The following is an 18274-nucleotide window of genomic DNA, read 5'->3' as shown; positions in this document are numbered from 1 at the left end:
ACTCCTATACCCAAGAACCTCTCACAGAGTCCTTTCTTCCAACCCCGGACGACCCAGGCCTGCACTTTCTCAGAGTGACTCAGCAAGGCCACTCCTCCAAAGAGGACACCCCCTCTTCTGAGCCTTCCACCTGACCCGGGCCAGGTGGGAGCCGCCCTTTCCCGGTGCCTGTTGCGCCAGGCCACGGAAACATCGTGTTCTGGAGAACAGGGGGGCCCTGCACAGGCCTGGTCCACTAGGGGCCGCTGGGGCTCCAGCGGGGCTGGGCTGGGCTTGCCTGGGAGCTGGCACTCCGCGGTGCTCGGGCAAGCTGGCCGGGCGGGATCTGGTTCCCTCACGACCAGGAGAGAGTCCAAGGACCTGGGAAGAGGTCAGGGCTCGAAGCTATTTGGTAAACATCAGGTTTGGCCTCAACAGGTGGGAGGCAGCAGGGGGCAAGGCCAAAAAACGATGTTTTTGTGGGGAGAGCACAACTCACGGGGTGCTCCAGGCCTGGACCAGCTCCCTGACCCTGGTCTTGTCGCTGGTACAGCGCCCTCCCCTTACGTTGTACCCTGGTCAGACCCTACCGCGCAGGGTTGCCCGAACATGCCCGATGATTTACATCCTCCTGCCTTTGTTCCCACAGCTGCGTCAGCAGGAAATGTCCACGTTTCCCCCGCCCTGCCTCCCTCCCGACCATGTGTAACCCTACCCCTCTTTCAAGACTCAGCTGGAGCAGTATGTCTCCCAAGAAGCCTTTCCCAATACTCCACACCCCTCAGACCTAGGTTGCCTGGACCCTTCCTCATCTGTGTATGCCTCTAACCTTAACGTCTGTAACACTTTGGGGCCCTTCATTGTCTGTCTTCCTGAGTGGACTGGTGTCCCAGCCCCCATTACCATGCCTGGCTCACGATAGGCTCCCAGTGTGCTTGTTAAATGCCCAAATGACTGACCGAGCGAGCGGATGAGTGAGAGAGGTGTCGAAATGTTCAGGGATCCAAAAAAGGGAGGGGTCGACAGGGGCTCCTCTAAGTGTCCCCACCCTCCACCCTTCAGCACAGGGAAGGGAAGAGCTGATTCGAAGGGGATCCTGGAACAGCAGGCCTAAATCACCTACATTCTGATCCCAGGGCCCACTGGATAGAACAAACCACAGAAAAATGACTTCGTGGTGTAAAATGAGGGGGTCTTAGTTAATTAATCAGTTTTAAAAGTGTTTGTAGGCAGTGGTTTTCAAAATGAGGCTTGTAAAATGTTCACTGGCCCTGTTTGCCCTTGTGGGGTGTTAGTGACATGTGGCTGATGGGGGTAAGGCTGTGAACTTAAATCTGAGCCTCACTTCCTAGCTGTGGGCCCTTTCCGGACAACTGTCTGCTCTCCACCCTTCCCAACCATCTCTGGAGAACCCCTCACTTGTATAATAGTCCCAAACCAGTGATTTCCAGTAGGTCCGTCAGTGGGTGTATCAGAATCTCAGTGTAGGTGTGCCTCTGTGGGCCTGGTGTGTGCGTGTGTGTGCGTGCACGTGTGTGTGCACGCGTGTGCAAGGGGGTATGTTCACAGCTAGAAACATATCTGATATGCCTATCATATTCCTAATAAAAAGCAGAGTAATGAAAGTTCAGTGCAATCTTGGCTACTGAAGATGTACAGAAGAGAGTGAGTGAACACTCAGTGTCAGGGTCATGGAGGTAAAGAGGCCAGGAAAGATCACTCTGCTTTTCCTGCCCACACTTCCAACAATCCTGTGGGGTGGGGAGGGCACACATTATTCCCATTTTATGGATGCAGAAACAAAGGCCCCAAATGGACTACAAACTCCATTAGGTCAGGAACTATACATTTTATATGTCTAGTACTTAGCAAAAGGTCTGCAAGCTCACAGAAAGCACTCGGTATTTATTGAATGATGCGTGGATGGAAGAAATCGTGCTGAAATGACTGACCTCAATGTATCTAATGCATCAGCAGTGGAACTGGGACAAGGCCTAGGATTCCTGAATTTCTGCCATGTGGGGATCCTCCCATTCCTCCGGACCACAAACTCCAAGGACAACAAGCACCCTTGGGCCCTCACTCACCCATCCTCCTCCCTCTAGACCCTGTAGACACCCGAGCTCCTAGAAGATCACACCAGAAAGGGAGGCAAGGCAAGTTCAAGTGCTCCTTGGGCCTGCTGCAGACTTTGATCACCTGTTCCCTGATTTATTTTAAGCTTTGTATACTTGGGCCATTAACTATTTTTGTAGCTGTTTGGGGCACTCACCCTGCTTGGAGGCAAGAGGATAGACAATTAAATCTCTGTGTTTTGGGTAAATTTCAGAATTCAGGTATAAGTTCATCAAATGAAAAAACCTAGACAAGGCCAGTGGAGTATTTCTTCACAAGCTTAAAAGTCATATTGTTAGCCCACCACCTCCTAAGTGGGGGCACAAAGGCCCCCCGGTCAGACCTGTAGGTTGTTTTGCCTTTGACACAATGAGGAATGTAGGTCTTGAGTGAGTTGGAGTTCAGGGATATGTCCAGCTGAAACACATGGGTGGCCCAAGCAGGCCAGGGACAGAGGTCACTGCACAAAGAGAAGAAAGGCCCAGCAAAAAATAAAAAAAAAGAAAGAGAAGAGTCCATTTTGATGAGTCAAAGCTGGGGAAGGCAGGTCGCCCATATGGTCCCTGGGGTGTTGTCCCCAGGGGCGGAGGGAGCCGTCAATCACGGCCACAGAAAAGGCTTAGGGGGGCTTTCAAAGCTGCTGAATTCACTCTATTGCTGCAAAGTGAAAGGCAGGGGGCTCCAGGCCTCAAAGAGATGAGAGGAATGTAAAGTGTGAAAACATCTGAACTCACTCTGCCCAGCACAGCTGCATGGCCTGGCTGGGGGCCATTCACAGCCAGGGGCCCAAGCCACCCCCTCTGCTTCCAGCTAATGAAACCAGCATGGGGATCCTAATGACTGATCAAAGCCCATCCAGCTTCCCCAGGACGTCTGCTCCCCTGGCCCTGCCCAGAGTGGGAATGGTGCTGTGACAGGGAGGGAAAGAAGGTACTTGGTGGTGGGGGTGGGGGTGGGGCAAGAGAGGCGGGTCTGGCCGGGTCTGGCCAGGTCTGACCCCCCGGGACATGGCTGGCCGAGCCTTCGCCTTCCTCTTGCAGGAGAGGTGAGACAGCATCATTTTGACCCCAGATCTCCAGGCACAGTTTTCTGGGTCCTGAGCACCAGCCTCCTCACTCTGAGGGTAACGGGAGGATGGAGGGGGACAGAGGAACACAGCTTTTGCCAAAGGGTCCCAAGCCAGTGTGTGACTCTCTTCTGAAGCGAGCTTCCCATGCTGGTCCTGAGTGAGGGGTTCTGACTTTGCCTGCCTCCTCCTGCTCACTAACGAGGCTGCATCTTGGGTGAACGACTAAAACCTTTTTAACATCGCCCATCATCGAGTCATCTTTACGTACCAATTTGTTCCTAAAGTGGTAACTGGGTGCCCACCTCCACAGGGGGGCTGTGCCTAGTGGGACTGACTGGGACCTGCCAGGACGTCTGCTTTCTGGTCAAATGCTCACGCAGCCCGACATGCTGGGGACACGCAGACAGAGGAATACTAAACATTGAATACATACACAAAGAGACCAGATAAAATATTTGTCTTGCCTATAAGCCAAGGGCAAAGATATTTGTGGAACGGTAGGTATGTGTCTGTGTTTGAGGAAGCGTGGGGGGAGGGTGCTGCTAGCAGGCGCTGCTGTGTGTGGGGAGGGCGAGGGAGGGGAAGATGTTGCTTTCACTACTAGATCCCAGTGCTTTCCTGAAATTGCTGGTGGAACTGCAGAAGGGAGAACTTTGCTCGGTGGTGACATTGCATCTGGAGTCTTCCAGAAGGGGAAGAACTTGAAGGACATTCAGAGGTGGAGACAGAGTCCATGAAGGGAGGGTATATACCCAGGCGTGAGAGGGTGGCTGGGTTACCTCGACAAATCTGGGAGGGGGACTTGCTGGAAGGGGAGAATAGTAGAGAGCATAGCTTTTAGAGTTCTGTTAAGAGCAGGCGGGGGGTTGGGGCAGTGGGAGGAGGGGGCTGGGAAAGTCCAGGTGACAGATGGCCAGGCTGCTGCAGGAATGTAGAAGAGGGAAAGAGAGTCAGGTAGGAATTAACAGCATATATTGAACGGGGGGGACCACACACCTAGCTCATATCCAGGTCTCCCTGGAGACAATGTTTTCATTAAACAATCATTGTAGAAATCCACAGTCCCCAGTGACTTGCCCCTACCTCTCAGGGCAGAATGTGAAGATCAAAGACCCAGCTAGACCACGCTGGAATCGAGGTACTGTGGCCAGACAGTAGAGGGCGCTGTGACTCAAACAGAAGTTAACCAGAAGCCACCAGAAGGAGGAAGCTGACCACAGGAAGGCTTCCAGTGGGTTGTTGGGTTTGCACCTTCTAAACTCATGGTTGGCCTTTAGTGCCCAATAAACACAGAGTGACATCCTTACAAGTAATTGCAGGGTTTTTCCGGGATGGACTGAAACAGAAGAGAGGGGCCCGAAGCTGCTTGGCCATCATACCACTTGGCTTGTGCCCAGATAGCAGGGGGCCATAACCATTAATGCTACTCTCCTGAAATGGGAAAAAAAAAAAGCCTCCCTCATTTTTAATAACTTTATTCCCCAAACTTCAAAAATGAAATTGCCAAGTTAAGAACTTGCCTTGAAAAAAAAAATTCTAATTTATTATAAAGAAGGTCCGGGGCTTGGGAATTTTTTAATGCAGATTCCTAATTTTCCAAAGTGAGATTCTCCTGTGCATTTGAATAGATTATGCTCGGTATTGCTAGCCCTTAGCACAACGGGAACATTATTAAAACGATTGCATGGGTCTCAGAGGAAGGGCTCTGCTTCTCTCGCTTCCTTTTTCATTTTGGGGACTTCGTATCAGAGACTGTCCGTTTTTGCCTGTGGAAGAAACTGGGTTTCCAAGGAGGTGATATAGAGATGTGCTCAGCTGTCCAGGCCTTGAGGAAACAAGTCATACCGGATCCAAAAGTAATGAGATTAGACCTAAAGGAATCGGAGGAAGTGGGGAATCCTTTTCAGAGAGCCCCGTTTAGGAAGGGACTCCCCTGTGTGCCTGACCCATGTTCCTATTAGGCCCGGCTTTCCTGAGGACATTGAGTGTCAGAGAGTAGCTGGTTCTCTAGGATAATGAGCATGATGAGGGCAATGGAGCAGGGCTTCCCCTGAGAAGCTGGGTTCAGCCTCTTGAAAGCAGAAAGGGAAGAAGGCAGGAGGATCACAGCAAGTTCCCCAGCAGAAGACTCACATAGAAGACATTCATTCCTATGTGGGAGCTCCTCCTAGAAGGCCCCAAAGAGTGTGGAGAAAGGACCTCTCCCCAAGAGCCAATCGGCCTCAAAGTCTAGTTCTCTCTCTCTGGAGAGAACAGCCTTCCCCCATGAGTCAGAGGTCCTTGTTCTGTGGCTCTCACTCACCTCTTCCATCCCGCCCATGTCATCAATGCCCGAACGACTCCCCACGACCCCCTATCCTGATCAGTCTCTTTGGGAACCGGGTTGGCTCAGGGAGGGCCCATGGCAATCCAGCCATAGCCTAGTGGCCTAGCCAAGGCCATAAGGACCCCAGACTTTGGCTCGGTCACTTGACCAGGGACACTGACACTTGCTGTCAGACACCTCTTTCCTGGGCCCTGGGGTTACAAATAGATACGTGGCTTCCTCAGGGCAAAGTATTCCTTTGCTGTAAATGGACTTCCTATGGTGAAGTACTGGTGGCTCCTAAGAGAGGAGAGCCTTGCACAGTCCGTGCCCAGGGTGTCTACTCTGAGGCCCTAGATGGGGACCTGGAGCCTCCCTTCCTCCCCTCAAAAGGCTCGAGCCGCTCACCGGTGACTTCCGGGGGGCTGAGTGCCCGAGAGCTGTGGCCCTCCCTCCATCACGTCCCTCAGCAGCTGGGATGTATTAGTTCTCAGCTGTATGCTGAGAATTCAATTAGGCTCCTGTACTTAACTACACCCGGATCCGCATTCTTGGACCATAGAGGCCCTGCTGCCGCGCTCTTGCTAATCCCCACCAAACCCAGCCTTCTCCCAGTTGCCCCGGCAGGCAAAACAACGCTCGGGGCGGGCGGGAGGGAGGCAGCAGCCACCAGCCGCGCCAGTCCAATGCTCTCTGACCTCTTGGCCCTGCCCTCGGCTGTCCCCGAGCCTTGCGTCTGAGGCCTTTGCACCCACCACCTGCTGAGGAAGTGACCCCATGTCCGTTCGCCAATTCTACTGTGGAGCTAGGAGAGCAGGATCCAACTACAAAAGAAACGGAGCCAAAGTGCCTGCCTCTTTATCGGGACCCCGGGGGTCCCCAACACTGCCTGAGCAGATGAGAGAATGATGTCTGTGTCTACTGAGGGAGGAGGAAGCTAGTTCCCCATTACGGCTCCTAGGTCTCCCCAGTCCAGGCCTCCTGCACTTCGTTCTGACTATGGAGGGGAGGGTCCTGACACAGTGTTGCACACCCGGAACTTTCAAATAGAGGAACCATGTAAATGCCGAGTCCACCCCTGCAGTCATTCGTGGAAAGCTACTGACACGGGCAGAAGGCTGGCCGCACAGGAGGCTAGGTTGGGGAGAGCTGAGGAAGGCATGGAGTTGACATGTGGGCGCACGGGTGGGGATAAAAGGACGTGTGCTCGAAGGTCGGGGAATGACAAGTGCTTTTGAATTTTTAGGGGTGAGGGGAGAGGAGTCCGTGGTGGTCTGCATGCTGGACGTTCTGGAAAGTGGTGACTTCCTGGGGTGGGGGTGGGAAACAGGGATGGATGGCACAGCCGCTACATGCTCACACCAGGCTGGGGGTGTCAGGATCCTAGGACCGTATGTGTGCAAAAGTCTGCCCACCCTGTGCTGCGTCTTAATATCCCTCGCGTGCTGCACAGATCATCCACGTGGTCCCTGAGAACAGCTGTGCGTGAAAGGCTCAGGAGGAAGGGGCAGCAGAGCAAAGACCGGCTGCCGGATCCCGGCTGCACAGTAGGCTCTCACTGCACGTTTGTTGAGTGAATGAGTGAACGAGGGTTCTAGCTAGCTGCAGTTCACATTGCAGATACTCAGTAAACCCTTCCTGGAGTCATACTGACTTGAGAGACCGGGGTAGAGAAAATAGGAGGAGGTGGAGGTAAGGGCTGTGACAAACCGCAAAACTAACTCGGGGTCTCCAGAGAACCAAGTGTGGAGAGAGGTGCGTGCGGGGGGAAGCACAGGTCTGAAGTGATGGGTCTGAAGGACCGGGGGGAGCCCAACCCACCAAAGCTGCGCCAGGCCTCTAGAAGGAGGGGAGGAGACAACAGGAAGACAGCATGAAGATGCCACCTTCTCAAGAGGTGCAACCAGGATGGAGTCTCAGGAGAGCTCGGGGGGCTGCTGGGTCCGACCTGAGGGATGGAACCGGGGGAAAGGGCTGGAGGACGTAGAGATAGAGTCATGGCCTTTTTCTAGCAAGAAGCCGACAGAATCCTGAACAGAAGGGTGATTCCTGGAATGGGCAGCCAGGGAAGGATGGGACAGAAGGGCTCCAGTGACCAGTAAATGGGGGGATCTGGTACAAAGGAACCTCTAATTAAGGTTTCCCCAGATACTCAAAAGCAGACTCGATTTACCTGCATCTGGATCTCCCTGAGTGAGGGGTTGGGTGCATTTGTCTGATATCTGCTCCGAGTGGGAAGCAGGGTGAGGGTGGGGGCAGGACCATGACTGGGTGCTCCAGACGACAGTCCCAGATGTTGGTGACAGAGCTACTCAAGTAGGATCTGAACCCCGTTTTGTCAAATGCAATGGCCCCTCCAGGGGTCTGTGTTGGCCAGCTCTCCAGAGCCGGGGGGGGGGGGGGGGGGGGGGGGGGGAGAGCCCAGAGAGTGGCCAGGAGACAGCTGGGGTAGGCCTCGCTCTGTCCCGCCCAGGGAAGGCCACCCCCTTCCCATCATCTGGTCAGTCGACACTCACCTGCGGGCTGTCCTGGTAGGGTGGGGGAGGGACATTCTGCGTGGCCATCATCGTCAGAGCGGGGGCTGGGGAGGCATGTTGCATCATGGGATTGATTCACATCGAGGATCTGTGGCAGGAGAAAGGGGGCCGCACCGTTAATAGGCTGAGCGCAGGGAGCCCTGGGGACCGGCCGGCTCGACATTTTCTCAGGCTGGGCCACCTGGACTGACGGACTGACGGGCTACAACAAGCGCTGGAGGCCCTTTAGGGGAACAAACAGAGAGCTAAGGGGAGAGGCCGGGGTGGGGAGGGGCTTGCTGTGCTCTTCTGACTTGAAAGAAACGATATTCAAATTACATGTGAAACAACCTGTACGTAGCCTCGTAGCCTCGTAGCCTCATAGCCTCGTCTTTGTTCAGCATCAGCTGGGGCCTGGTGGGGGGGAGGGGAAGAAGTAGGGGAGCCTGGCTGGTGGCAGCACAGGGCATTGGCGGCCATTTGGGTATCCCACAAGACAAGGGCGCTGGCCCTTTCCCAGGCTTCTGGAACAGCCACCTGCGCTCTCAGGGGCAGGAGGCCCCCACCTCCCGACCCCAGGGTCTGCGAGCGCGGACTAACCCCTCCCGGGTGTGCTCGCCACACCCCCTAGTGGCCGAAAAGGGAGGTGGGGGCGCAGGTCGGCTCCCGGAGACCGGAGGGTGGAGCTGGCAGCGCAGGGCGACGACCAGTTGGTCTTCAGGGAAGGGAAGGAGGCTGGGGGACATCCGAGAGCCTGGGTGAGCCTCCCGTCACTTGCCGAGTCTTTCTAGGTATGTGCTTGTGACTGTGGGCATATGGATGTGTCTGCAACATTCTTTTAAGTAAGCTTCCTTAGCCTGCGTTCAGTATAGAGTGCCCGGCACCTGGGGCCAGAAGAGCAGAGCCAAGTCCACCTCCTCTTACAGAGGAGGAGACAGAGGCCAAGAGGAATGATGTGTGTGTGGTGGGGGCGGGGCAGTGCTAGTGAAGCAGGGATTGGACCCGAATCTCCAGGTGCCCTGTCCCCGCAGTCCCCCTACCATCCCCAGTAAGTGAGCTGCCCCTCCTGGGCCTCAAGGTTTCTTCTTGAAATGGAACGTGGTGCTGTAAGTGGAGACAGCCTGGCAATACCCCCCCCCCCCCAAGGAAACAGACCGCCCAGAAAGCTGTTGAGCTACACTAGATGCCCTGAAATATTTAGAGCTGGAAACGGCGGGCTCATTGCCCGCCGCAGGCCTGTCCATCGTGGGGCCTGGAAACTCCTTAGAACCTCTGTGGGGGGAGGGGCCTATCCTTCTCCTGGGTGAAGGGTGCTGCTGAGCTAGAAACATTTGTGAGCACAGACTCAGACCTTCCCTCCCCTCTCCCTGAGGGCACTGTGGGGCTCCATCCTCATCCCACTGATGCCCCCCACGCCTTCCCTAGGGTCTTCTGAAATGTTCATATATGTGAATTCTGTGGTGATCTGAGGGTGTTTGGAGCTGCCTAAGGGAAGGGGCTGGTCTCCAGAGCCCTGAGGTGTGTGTGTGTGTGTGTGTGTGTGTGTGTGTGAGAGAGAGAGAGAGAGAGAGAGAGAGAGAGAGAGTGTTTTTGGTTATTTTTCAGGAAGAGGAGGAAGCAGCAAGCCTGGCCTGACCTGAGTCTGTGCACTACCTATGCTCTGACGTTAAGTGCGTGGAGCGCTGGGCATGTAGGTGTTCATTCAAGGACTATTTATCAAGTGTCAACTACAAGCAAAGAGCTAGGAGGTGTGGGAGGATAAACGAAAGGAGGCAAGATCTCCTCTCCAAGGAGTGTTATCAGTCAGGAGGTGATGGCCCAGCGGGCCAGAAGAAAGAGAAATGAAGGTTCCGGAGGAGATAGCAGGAGACAGCGTAGGGAGAGAGGGCTTCTGCTGTGCCTGCAGGGCATTCCCCTTGACCTCTCTGCTACCTACACCTTGCCTACCCTGGCTTTACCAGGGTGTCTTTGCAGCAGAAACACTCAGGGTCTCCCCACCTCACGCACACATGAGGCACCCAGATCCATGCTTTATTTATGCAAAGAGTGTCAGGAGGGAGCCCTCAGGGGAGCCAGTCACTTCAGGCAGGAGAACCAATGCCTGTGTTCGTGGCTGGCTCTTTGTCTGGGTGGCGGTACACATCCAAGGAAGGCAAGAGCAGAGTGGAAAGGGTTCCCGAGGAAAAAAGAGGATAGAGACTCCTTGAGATGTCAGAAGAAACTTCCAGAATTAAGATGTTAGAGACATTAAAATGGGTGTGGAATCTCTTGTGGACCCTGAGGGACAAAAGGAAATCGGGATATTTCAGGGGTGTGTTAGGCTCAGCCTTTCCTGGAACTCTGGCAGACGAGGTAACTTTGGTTGGGGCTTCAGGACCTGCCTTCAGGACCTCTTCCTTGGAGCTCCATCGCCGGGGAGAAAGTGAACCACTTTGGGGCTGTAATGCCAGCAGCCTCCAGAAGAGGGAGCCTGGGGGCAGAGTCTGGGGTGGGAGCTCTCACTAGGCGGTTTCTCTCCCCTCTTAGGGGCAATGGGTTCCCTTTAACCTCGGGTTTGGGTCTTGGGGTAACCTCATTCCACGGATGAGAAAGTCAGTAAAGGCAGAGCAGAGGACGCTCAATAGGGAGGATAGGGGCTAAATAGAGGGGGCTTTAATCTGCATTCTTTTGTTCACTGTCCAATGAATGGGAGGTAGGGTCATTTTAGAGTTGTTGTCCCTAGAAATATTTGCAACTTGGCAGGAGGGCTACCCAGCCTGGGGGCAAGGAGAGATGGGTAAAAGCGGTCTGCAGCCAGAAGCAACCCCCGACGCCCAGGCTGAGAGGAGATTTTTCAGTCTGGAGTCTGTCAGGCTGTGAGCAGGGGCCAGACCCGCCTCGCCAGAGGACACAAAAACAATTTTCTGAGGACCCGGATGGCCTTTGCCCCTCCCCTCCCCCTCTCTGGGGTCACCACAGGCCACTAGGCCACTAACCCATTGCCCTCTGGGGGCTTCTCCTGCCAGAGAACAGGAGGACTTTTCATCAGGGGCTTAAGTTTCATTAGTTCTCTGCTCACTCAGGCACAGAAGCCTCTGGTAAGGAGACACTGGGGGAGACCCCACACCCATCTCCGGAAGCTTGCTCTTTTCTTCACACCACTCCACAAACAGAGGCACTCCCCCATCCTTGGGGAAGCCCACTGGCTAGGCTTGGGGGGGGGGGGCAGGGCTGGAGGATGCATGGAAGGACCCTGGAGAGGAAAGGGGAATCCAGCTTCTCTCGTCTGAAACTGGGCCCGGCGAGACTTCATAGTGGGTGGGGGGAGCTCCTTGAGCAATCCCTGGGTGCCTGGCCCTTTTTGCACTTTGTTTGAGAGTACGGAGGGGAGTAGCAGGCCTGTGCTCTAGAAACCCAGCCTGGGGCTTCCAGCACTTTTCTGTGGCTCAGAGAGGCTGCTTGGCCCTGTGCAGAGGCCCCAGCGCTCTGTTACCGGACACCAGGGCACTCAAGGGAGCGCGCCCAAGCCTGCAAATGGAGGACGCGCAGGGAATGATTTACCACCGAGAGACTTCCCGTTGAAGGCAGGCTTATGTCAAAAGATTGTTCTTAATGCTGAAAACCTTTATTATAGGACAGCGGGGCGGGGGGGGGGTTAAATCCCCTAACGCAACATTCAACCCCACAATGATATCCAAGAAGAAATAATTCGTGTCACTGATATTATCAAAAGGAGCTAAAGCCGCCATTTTACAGAGCTCCGGAGCCCAGTAAGGCCGTGTTGCACAGGTTGGGGGTGGGTGAGGGGGCATAAAAAGACACCCCTTTAGGAAGTAGGAATGGGCAGCCCAGGAGTTACCCACTCCCTGTCTCCTCAACGCTTGCTCCCCCCAGCCCTGCAAGGTGAGGCCCTGGGTCTGTAGCCCAAACTCCAGGGTGTTGACAAACAGGCTTAGAAAAAAATCTCAAGCTCGTTAGGAAGGAGCTCATTAGGACTTGTTGACATGAAACCCATTAGACCAATTAACATTCCATTAACGGCCTGGGGCACCAAGGGGTTAATGCTGCCCGGCAGTAATTGGGCTGGGGTGCTGGGGTTGGGGGCTCAGGGCCTTAAGGATGAGAAACAAAGTCTAATTGGGAGCTCTCTGGCCAGCTGGCCCGACAGCGACAGCATTTGTTCTTGCCCTCTGACCCTAGCTGAGACTACATCGTATCCGGACCCACTTAGGGAGGGGGGCGGGACTTTGGATCCTCACCCACGCACCTCTTTGCCCTAGATTGGAGACTGGGCCGATGGTGGGCACCGGCCGAGGTGTGGATGTATTTCCACCCTTTTGGACTCTGATAGTCCTGTTTTCTTCATCCATCCCTGCCCCACCCCCTTCTGGTCCAGTTTCTCTCTTAGCGCCCAGGGAAGAAAGTCCCCTCTTCCTCTCCTCAGTTATGCGTGTGGGACCTACGCTTACAAAAGTTCTTTGGAGAAGCTAGAATCCTGGAGGCCCCAGAGCCTGATTCATCTGAAGAGTGTTGTAGTTTAGGGCAGAGGGGTGAGGGGAGGGAGCACTGGCCCTGGGTCTTTCTTCCTTCCTCCCCTCCCTCCCTCCCTTTCTCCCTGCCTTCCTTCCTTCCCCAGAAAGGAAGCTAAGACACACTGTGGAGGGCCCCATAGAAGCCCTTCTCTTCCGTCCTCTGACACACACCAGCAGGATTTTCATTATTTTCCTTCCCTAGCTACAAGTAGAGGCTGTGGAAGTCCCATCCCCTGCCTGGGCCTCAATTTCCTCTTTTGTAAATTCCCATGATTGAAGCCTGTGCTCAGGGTCAAAAAGTCTGGATTCTTCATCTAGCTCTGCCACTTACCTGTGGCCAGTACAAGTCACGTTCCCCTCTTGGACTGCAAAATGAGGGATTTCACCAGAATATTCTCAAAGTCTTTGCCCATGGTTAGCCCTCAACACAAGCTTGGTTGAATGGAATGGAAATGGTTGGCTTGCAGCTTCATCTCAAAGGCTAGCCAACTCATGTCTTCTCCTCCTCACTTCCCATTCGAGAGTGAGGGAGGGAGGCCCCTGCGGCCGGAGAGCCAGGGGCTCTCCTCAGCACCCCCCCGCCCAGGAGCCCCCAGGTGGTTACCATCCCACCCTCTAACCCCAGGCGGGGGAGGGGGCCCTCTGAGCCGTTACCCAGGCCTGGGTTCTGACGTCTAGACAGATTTGCAGGAAGCTGAAATAACAGAGTGAACTCAGCAGGAGGGACCAAAAGGCTGCATTAGTAACCTGGCTGGCTGCAACGTCTCCCTCAGGAGCACCCGCCTCAACCCTGGCGCAATCTCGTTTATTTTCCTTCAACCTAGAGCCTCGTCCAAAATGATAGTCTCCGGCCCAGCTCCCTTCCCAGAAGAGGCCTGTAGGTGGCGCCTCGGAGCCCCGCTTTAATTGCATTATATAATAGAACCTGTTTACTAAATCATGTAATCAGTCGCCTTAGGATTTACAGCCTCGGATGTGTATAGAGAATTGGACTTTGAGTCAAATTTAAAAACAAATAAAAATGAGAGGCAGCTGTTGCTGATAGTGTGATATTCATCTTTTGGAAACAAATTCACCCCGCTGCTATAAATTATGCCTGGAAAAAAAGTGTTGTTGGTGGGAAGGAGTTGGCTAGGTTTCCTGTGCTGGCAACTCGGAGCGATGAATCTTGAAATAACGGTGTCAACCTGTCACTGATTTCATGTGACTCTGTGGATTTATCTAAAGAAACGCAGGGGTGCGTGTGTGCACGCTCGCGCGCACACACACACACACACACACACACCCCAGATTTCTTCACAAAACCCAGGAAGGGCTAGAAATCTCAAGCTTTAGAGGAAACCCTGTGGTCACTGTGCGTGGTGTACGCAGCCAGCGCTGGGTGGTGACAGGGTGGGACCATTGCAGGGATGGCGGAGGGCATGCAGGTGAGCGGGAGGCTGTAGCTCCGGGCTGGGAAGCTGTAAAATGTGAGGAGGTCTGGTTGACATGTTTGCAAGTGAGGGAAAAGTGAAGGGTCCTTGAGGAAAGAAGGGGAAGGAACACACCAAACGCTGGACCAGGTGCTTAGGAATCGGGTGGTAGCTCAGGGGCCCGAGGATTCAGGTGACAGGAATGCCGTGGCCTCGTGGATGTTGCTTTGCCCCCATCTTTCTGACCTTGGGTGCTGGGGGTGAATGGAAGTCCTCTAGTCTGAAAAGGGCAGGCTCAGAGTGGGGTGTGGGAGCCAGGCAGGTGACTCTATGTTACTGAAGGAAGCACAGGTGGAAGGCGACCCTAGCAGGCTTTGCGCTCAGGACCAGACCCTTACTGTCCTGAAGGCTGGCTGGCTAAAGTTCCAAAATGAGCCACCACTCCACCATGACCCAGGTCCGCAGGGACATTGCACCTGGCACAGAGCCCCAAGTCATTGCAGAATGCCCCACCCAGAAGGACCACTTCCCTGGTCCCCCTCCGGTTCCTGCTTGGACCTCTCAATAGGAAATAATTCTCTACTGACTTCATCAAGATAGCAGCTGAGGCAACTCAGACCCCTTGGCCACCCACAGCTCTCTGAGCGAATCGTCATTTGCTACCTTCCTGAGGAACCTGCTCGGGTGGTGGTGCCAGGTCATGCCCTATTATTACAATGTTGGTCTCCAGGGAACAGAGTGGAGACAGAGAAGAAGCCAGGGTGAGCTGTAACTAGGACTGCTGGCTTCTGACTCCCTGAGAGATGTGAAAATGTCTCTCTCTCCCCACCTTTCTCTCCTCCTTCAGCCCTTAACTGCCAAGTGGGGCAAATGGTCCTTGGAAGGGCTAAGAGCCTTCTGTGAAATCAGAGAAGCCAGAGACCCTCCTGTTCCCCTTACCAGGAGCACAGTCTCCTCCAAATGGTAGTGGTCCTCCTCCCAAGGGCCTCCACTCCCCTCCTTTCCCCACCCCCAAAGCCATTTTGTGGTTTGGTCTTTATCTGGAATAACAGTATGTCTCCCATGTGTGTGGCTGGGTCAACAGATCATTTATGCACTCACCAACCCCAGGCGAGAGACCCCATTCTGGGAGCAGGGGTGGTTATTACCCACCCTGGATCCCTCTGTGCACACAGTTTAGTGAGGGGATGCTCAGTGGTTACAGAAGGCAAGGATTCGACTCCGCCCTGGCTGTGAGGGGGCCTGCTGGCAGGCATGGACCCACATCACGCCCTGACCGGCTTTCCCAGAGAGGAGCCCCCCACCTTGCCCTCTTGCTTCCTGCCATGCCTCTCTGATTCATGGGGGTTCCGAGAACATCAGGGCCCAGACTTTGGGCCCATCAGGGCTGCCGCCTTGCCCCTCGACTCCCCTGGTTTAGCTAATTTGGCCTCAAACACGTGGGCCAGGGTCAGAGTTAGGAGAGCCACTTGTGCTCTGCCCCAGCCCTCTTTCCTTCCTGTCTCCTGCTTCCCCACACCGGGGCCAGGAAGTGACAGAGCCCTCGCTCTCCTCCCTGCCTGGGCTGTCACACCTTTCCCGGCTTCAAAAAGCTGCTGATATATTTTACAAACTGAAACAGCAATTTAATTCCCCCTGATAGCAGCAATTGTCCATTAGATCTTCCTACCGAGGAGCTTTAACAATAATTCCTTTCATCCGACTGCTTGCTTCTTCTTGATCTGAGAATCAATCCCATAAATAGCAGGCAAGAGTTTTCACATTACTCTCCCCCTCCAGCTTTTAGCATTTTGATGAAGATTCTCATCTCCTCTTAAAGCACTTCACAACTTGGCAATTTTTCCCCCTTTGGTTCCTTTAAACAAAATAAAACAAAAAAACAGAAAGGGGGGAAGCATGCCAGTTGTCAGGATAAGTACAGTCCTTGCATGTGTCTCACAGGTAAGTGCTTTGCACCTTTGCCTGCCTGGAGGCAGGGGGATGGCAGCAATGACCTCTGATGGCCACCCCCTAACTGCTCAAAATGGGTGCTGCTCTGCCCCAGAGGGGCCCCATGATGGGCCCTAAATTTCACGCTCACCCACGGTTGGGTCCAGCTTCTGCCAGTGATGCTCAACTCCGAACATTTTCCACTTTCCAGGAAAGCCCTCCACTTGGTGCTGCATCTCAGGAGTGGGGGCCTGGAGGCCATGCTGCTGCCCTGGGGTGGGGTCCGTGTGAAGGTTCTGTCCAGGAGCCTCTCCCTGGGCCTGTTGCCAAGTTCCCACCCATGGCTCAGGCAACTCTTGGACCTAGAGCTGGGATTCTGTCCCCTCTGTTTCATTGCCAGCCCCCTTCGGCTCTACCCAAATAGCATGAGTGGGAGAGGTGGGGAGGAACAGGGAAAGGAGAAAGCTAGAGGCCTTTCATTCAATTCTTTCTCTTTTATTTTAAACCTGCAAGCAGTCCCAATGATCAGGGGCAGAGGAGAGAGCCCTCCAGTTCTTCCATGGCTAGAGTGGATTGCCAGGGCACCTGGGAGCCCCAGCCCGCTCCCCCAAGACGCTATCACGTGCTCTCTTGTCTGCACACACACACACACACGCGCGTGCGCGCGCACACAGAGAAACAAATCTAAAAATGAACCCAGGGACTGAAATCCCCCTCGACAAACCTGATTCCCAGGTTTATTATTATTTGTCAAGAGCTGACGGCAGCCGCTGCTCGGAACAGAGCTGAGAAAACAACACGGGCTGGGCCCCTGAGGCTCACAGCTCAACAGAGACAGAGGAACAGCTCAGATGCTGGGGAGCCCAGATGGAAGGAGCACTTCTGTTCTGGAAGGAGCCAAGCAGCCACCTCCCTGCTGCCCTATCTGCCTCCCTCCCTTTTAGAAATCTTTCTCTTCTCTGAGGCGGGCCCACAGGGAAGACAGTACTCCCAGGGAGCTGGAGAGAGGAAGGAAAGCAGGGGAGGGCAGGGAGGGGGCTGGAGACACAGGACTGGGGGGGTGGCATCCGTAGAGATAAGGGACCCCGATTCCTATCCCGTCTGTCCCTTGTGATGCTCTCAGATTCTGCTGGAACCAGAGACTCCGAAGAGGGTCAGCCAGGCCCCTTTTCTCTCTTAGGACTATACCATGACCTCTGGCTGGTTCCGTTTTCTAAAAAATTGCCTCCAGAAAAAAATGGTCAAGAGTTAGGGCTATTGAAACAAGTGGCTCTCTGGGCTCAGTTTATCATGGAAAAGCTACTCATCCCTGATACTTCCTTACCCAGCTAATGGATGTCCTTCCTCCTGAGGCCTTTGGGGTGGCCTAGGTGAGCCTGCAAGAAAAGGGAGGGACACCAGGCAGAGTCCACAGCAAAAAGGTCAGCTCGGGGAGGAAAGGCTGCCCAGGAGCCTCCCTCAAACTTGGTCCTCACAGCTGTTTGGAATGAGAGCAGGGACATTGGCTCTGTGTTCCTCATCTGTCAGGAAAGGGAGCCCCAGGGAAGGGAGGATGATGGCCACCATGTGCAAAAGAAAAAGTGATGCTGGGCAATGAGCCCATTCCTGGGCATTGCCAACCGGACTCAAGCCCCAGCTGAGAACACACGCCCTCTATCACCTTATGAAAGTTTTCCTCCATGCTTTTTGCTGGGCTTCTCATCTGCCATCAAGGTCTCTGTATTACACTCTCATGTCCTTTCCTTCATCAAAATTTTGCTCAAAACTCTACTCTTCCGTGAAGCAGAAGTAGAGCATGGAAGCGTGAATGATCAGTACGTGTGTTTCTATATTACGGGAAATCTGCTTCCCATCCACATGTCCCATCTTGCCCATTGAACCCTGTGCTCCCCGGTAGACAAGATCAAGGCCCTTCCTTGCGTTTCCTTTCTAGGGGGCAGAAATCCTGTGCTATATGATGTCACAAGCTCTATCTCCTTTTGGAGCTTGAATATGTACACAGTTACAATTCAATTTCACTGGCTTAGTGTTAAAATGTGAAAGGACCAAACAAATCTGGAAAATATAGCTCTTCAAATTCCAGCAGTCATTTACACCTCAGGGAGAGCGAGTTTGTTTCCTTGGAGCAAATTTTGATCGGGGTGAGTTGGTAAGCGGACTGAATAACAGCTGCTATTTATTGAGCCTTCCCCACGCCCCGGGGCATTATGCTAAGTTTCTGATGCAGATAACCTCGTGTATTTTTCCCAGACACCACCTGGGGTAGGCAGGAGGGCTATGCCCACTCGTGGATGTGAAAACTGAAGCTTAGAGTAGCTGAGGAAGTCTTGCAATGTGACCCATGGTCTGCTTTCAGAGTCTGAATGTGTAACCTAGACGTCTCAGGGTGGAGGCGGGGAACGCCAGAAGAGGAGTGAGCCCCCCAGAAGTTGGGAGAA

General features: G+C 54.0%; 1 protein-coding gene across 6 annotated transcripts in view; it reads right to left on the bottom strand.

Moving 5' to 3' along the window:
• PKNOX2 (PBX/knotted 1 homeobox 2) overlaps window positions 1–18274 on the bottom strand; it is a 278261-nt gene that overhangs the window by 70166 nt on the left and 189821 nt on the right. For 5 of the 6 annotated variants that reach the window (XM_032426350.1, XM_032426347.1, XM_032426348.1 and 2 more), the window contains one exon: window positions 7985–8093. The exons of the other annotated variant lie outside the window; for it this stretch is intronic. In XM_032426350.1, coding sequence (XP_032282241.1) covers window positions 7985–8071 — 87 coding nt within the window. In that variant the 5' untranslated portion in view covers window positions 8072–8093. The remainder of the gene's footprint in view (window positions 1–7984; window positions 8094–18274) is intronic. 6 annotated transcript variants of the gene reach the window in all.

The sequence above is a fragment of the Phoca vitulina genome, unplaced genomic scaffold (assembly GCF_004348235.1).
Source record: "Phoca vitulina isolate PV1807 unplaced genomic scaffold, GSC_HSeal_1.0 scaffold34, whole genome shotgun sequence".
Taxonomy (NCBI): Eukaryota; Metazoa; Chordata; class Mammalia; order Carnivora; family Phocidae; genus Phoca; species Phoca vitulina.
The sequence above is the reverse complement of the archived record's forward strand: the minus strand, read 5'-3'. Positions and strand labels throughout refer to the sequence as shown.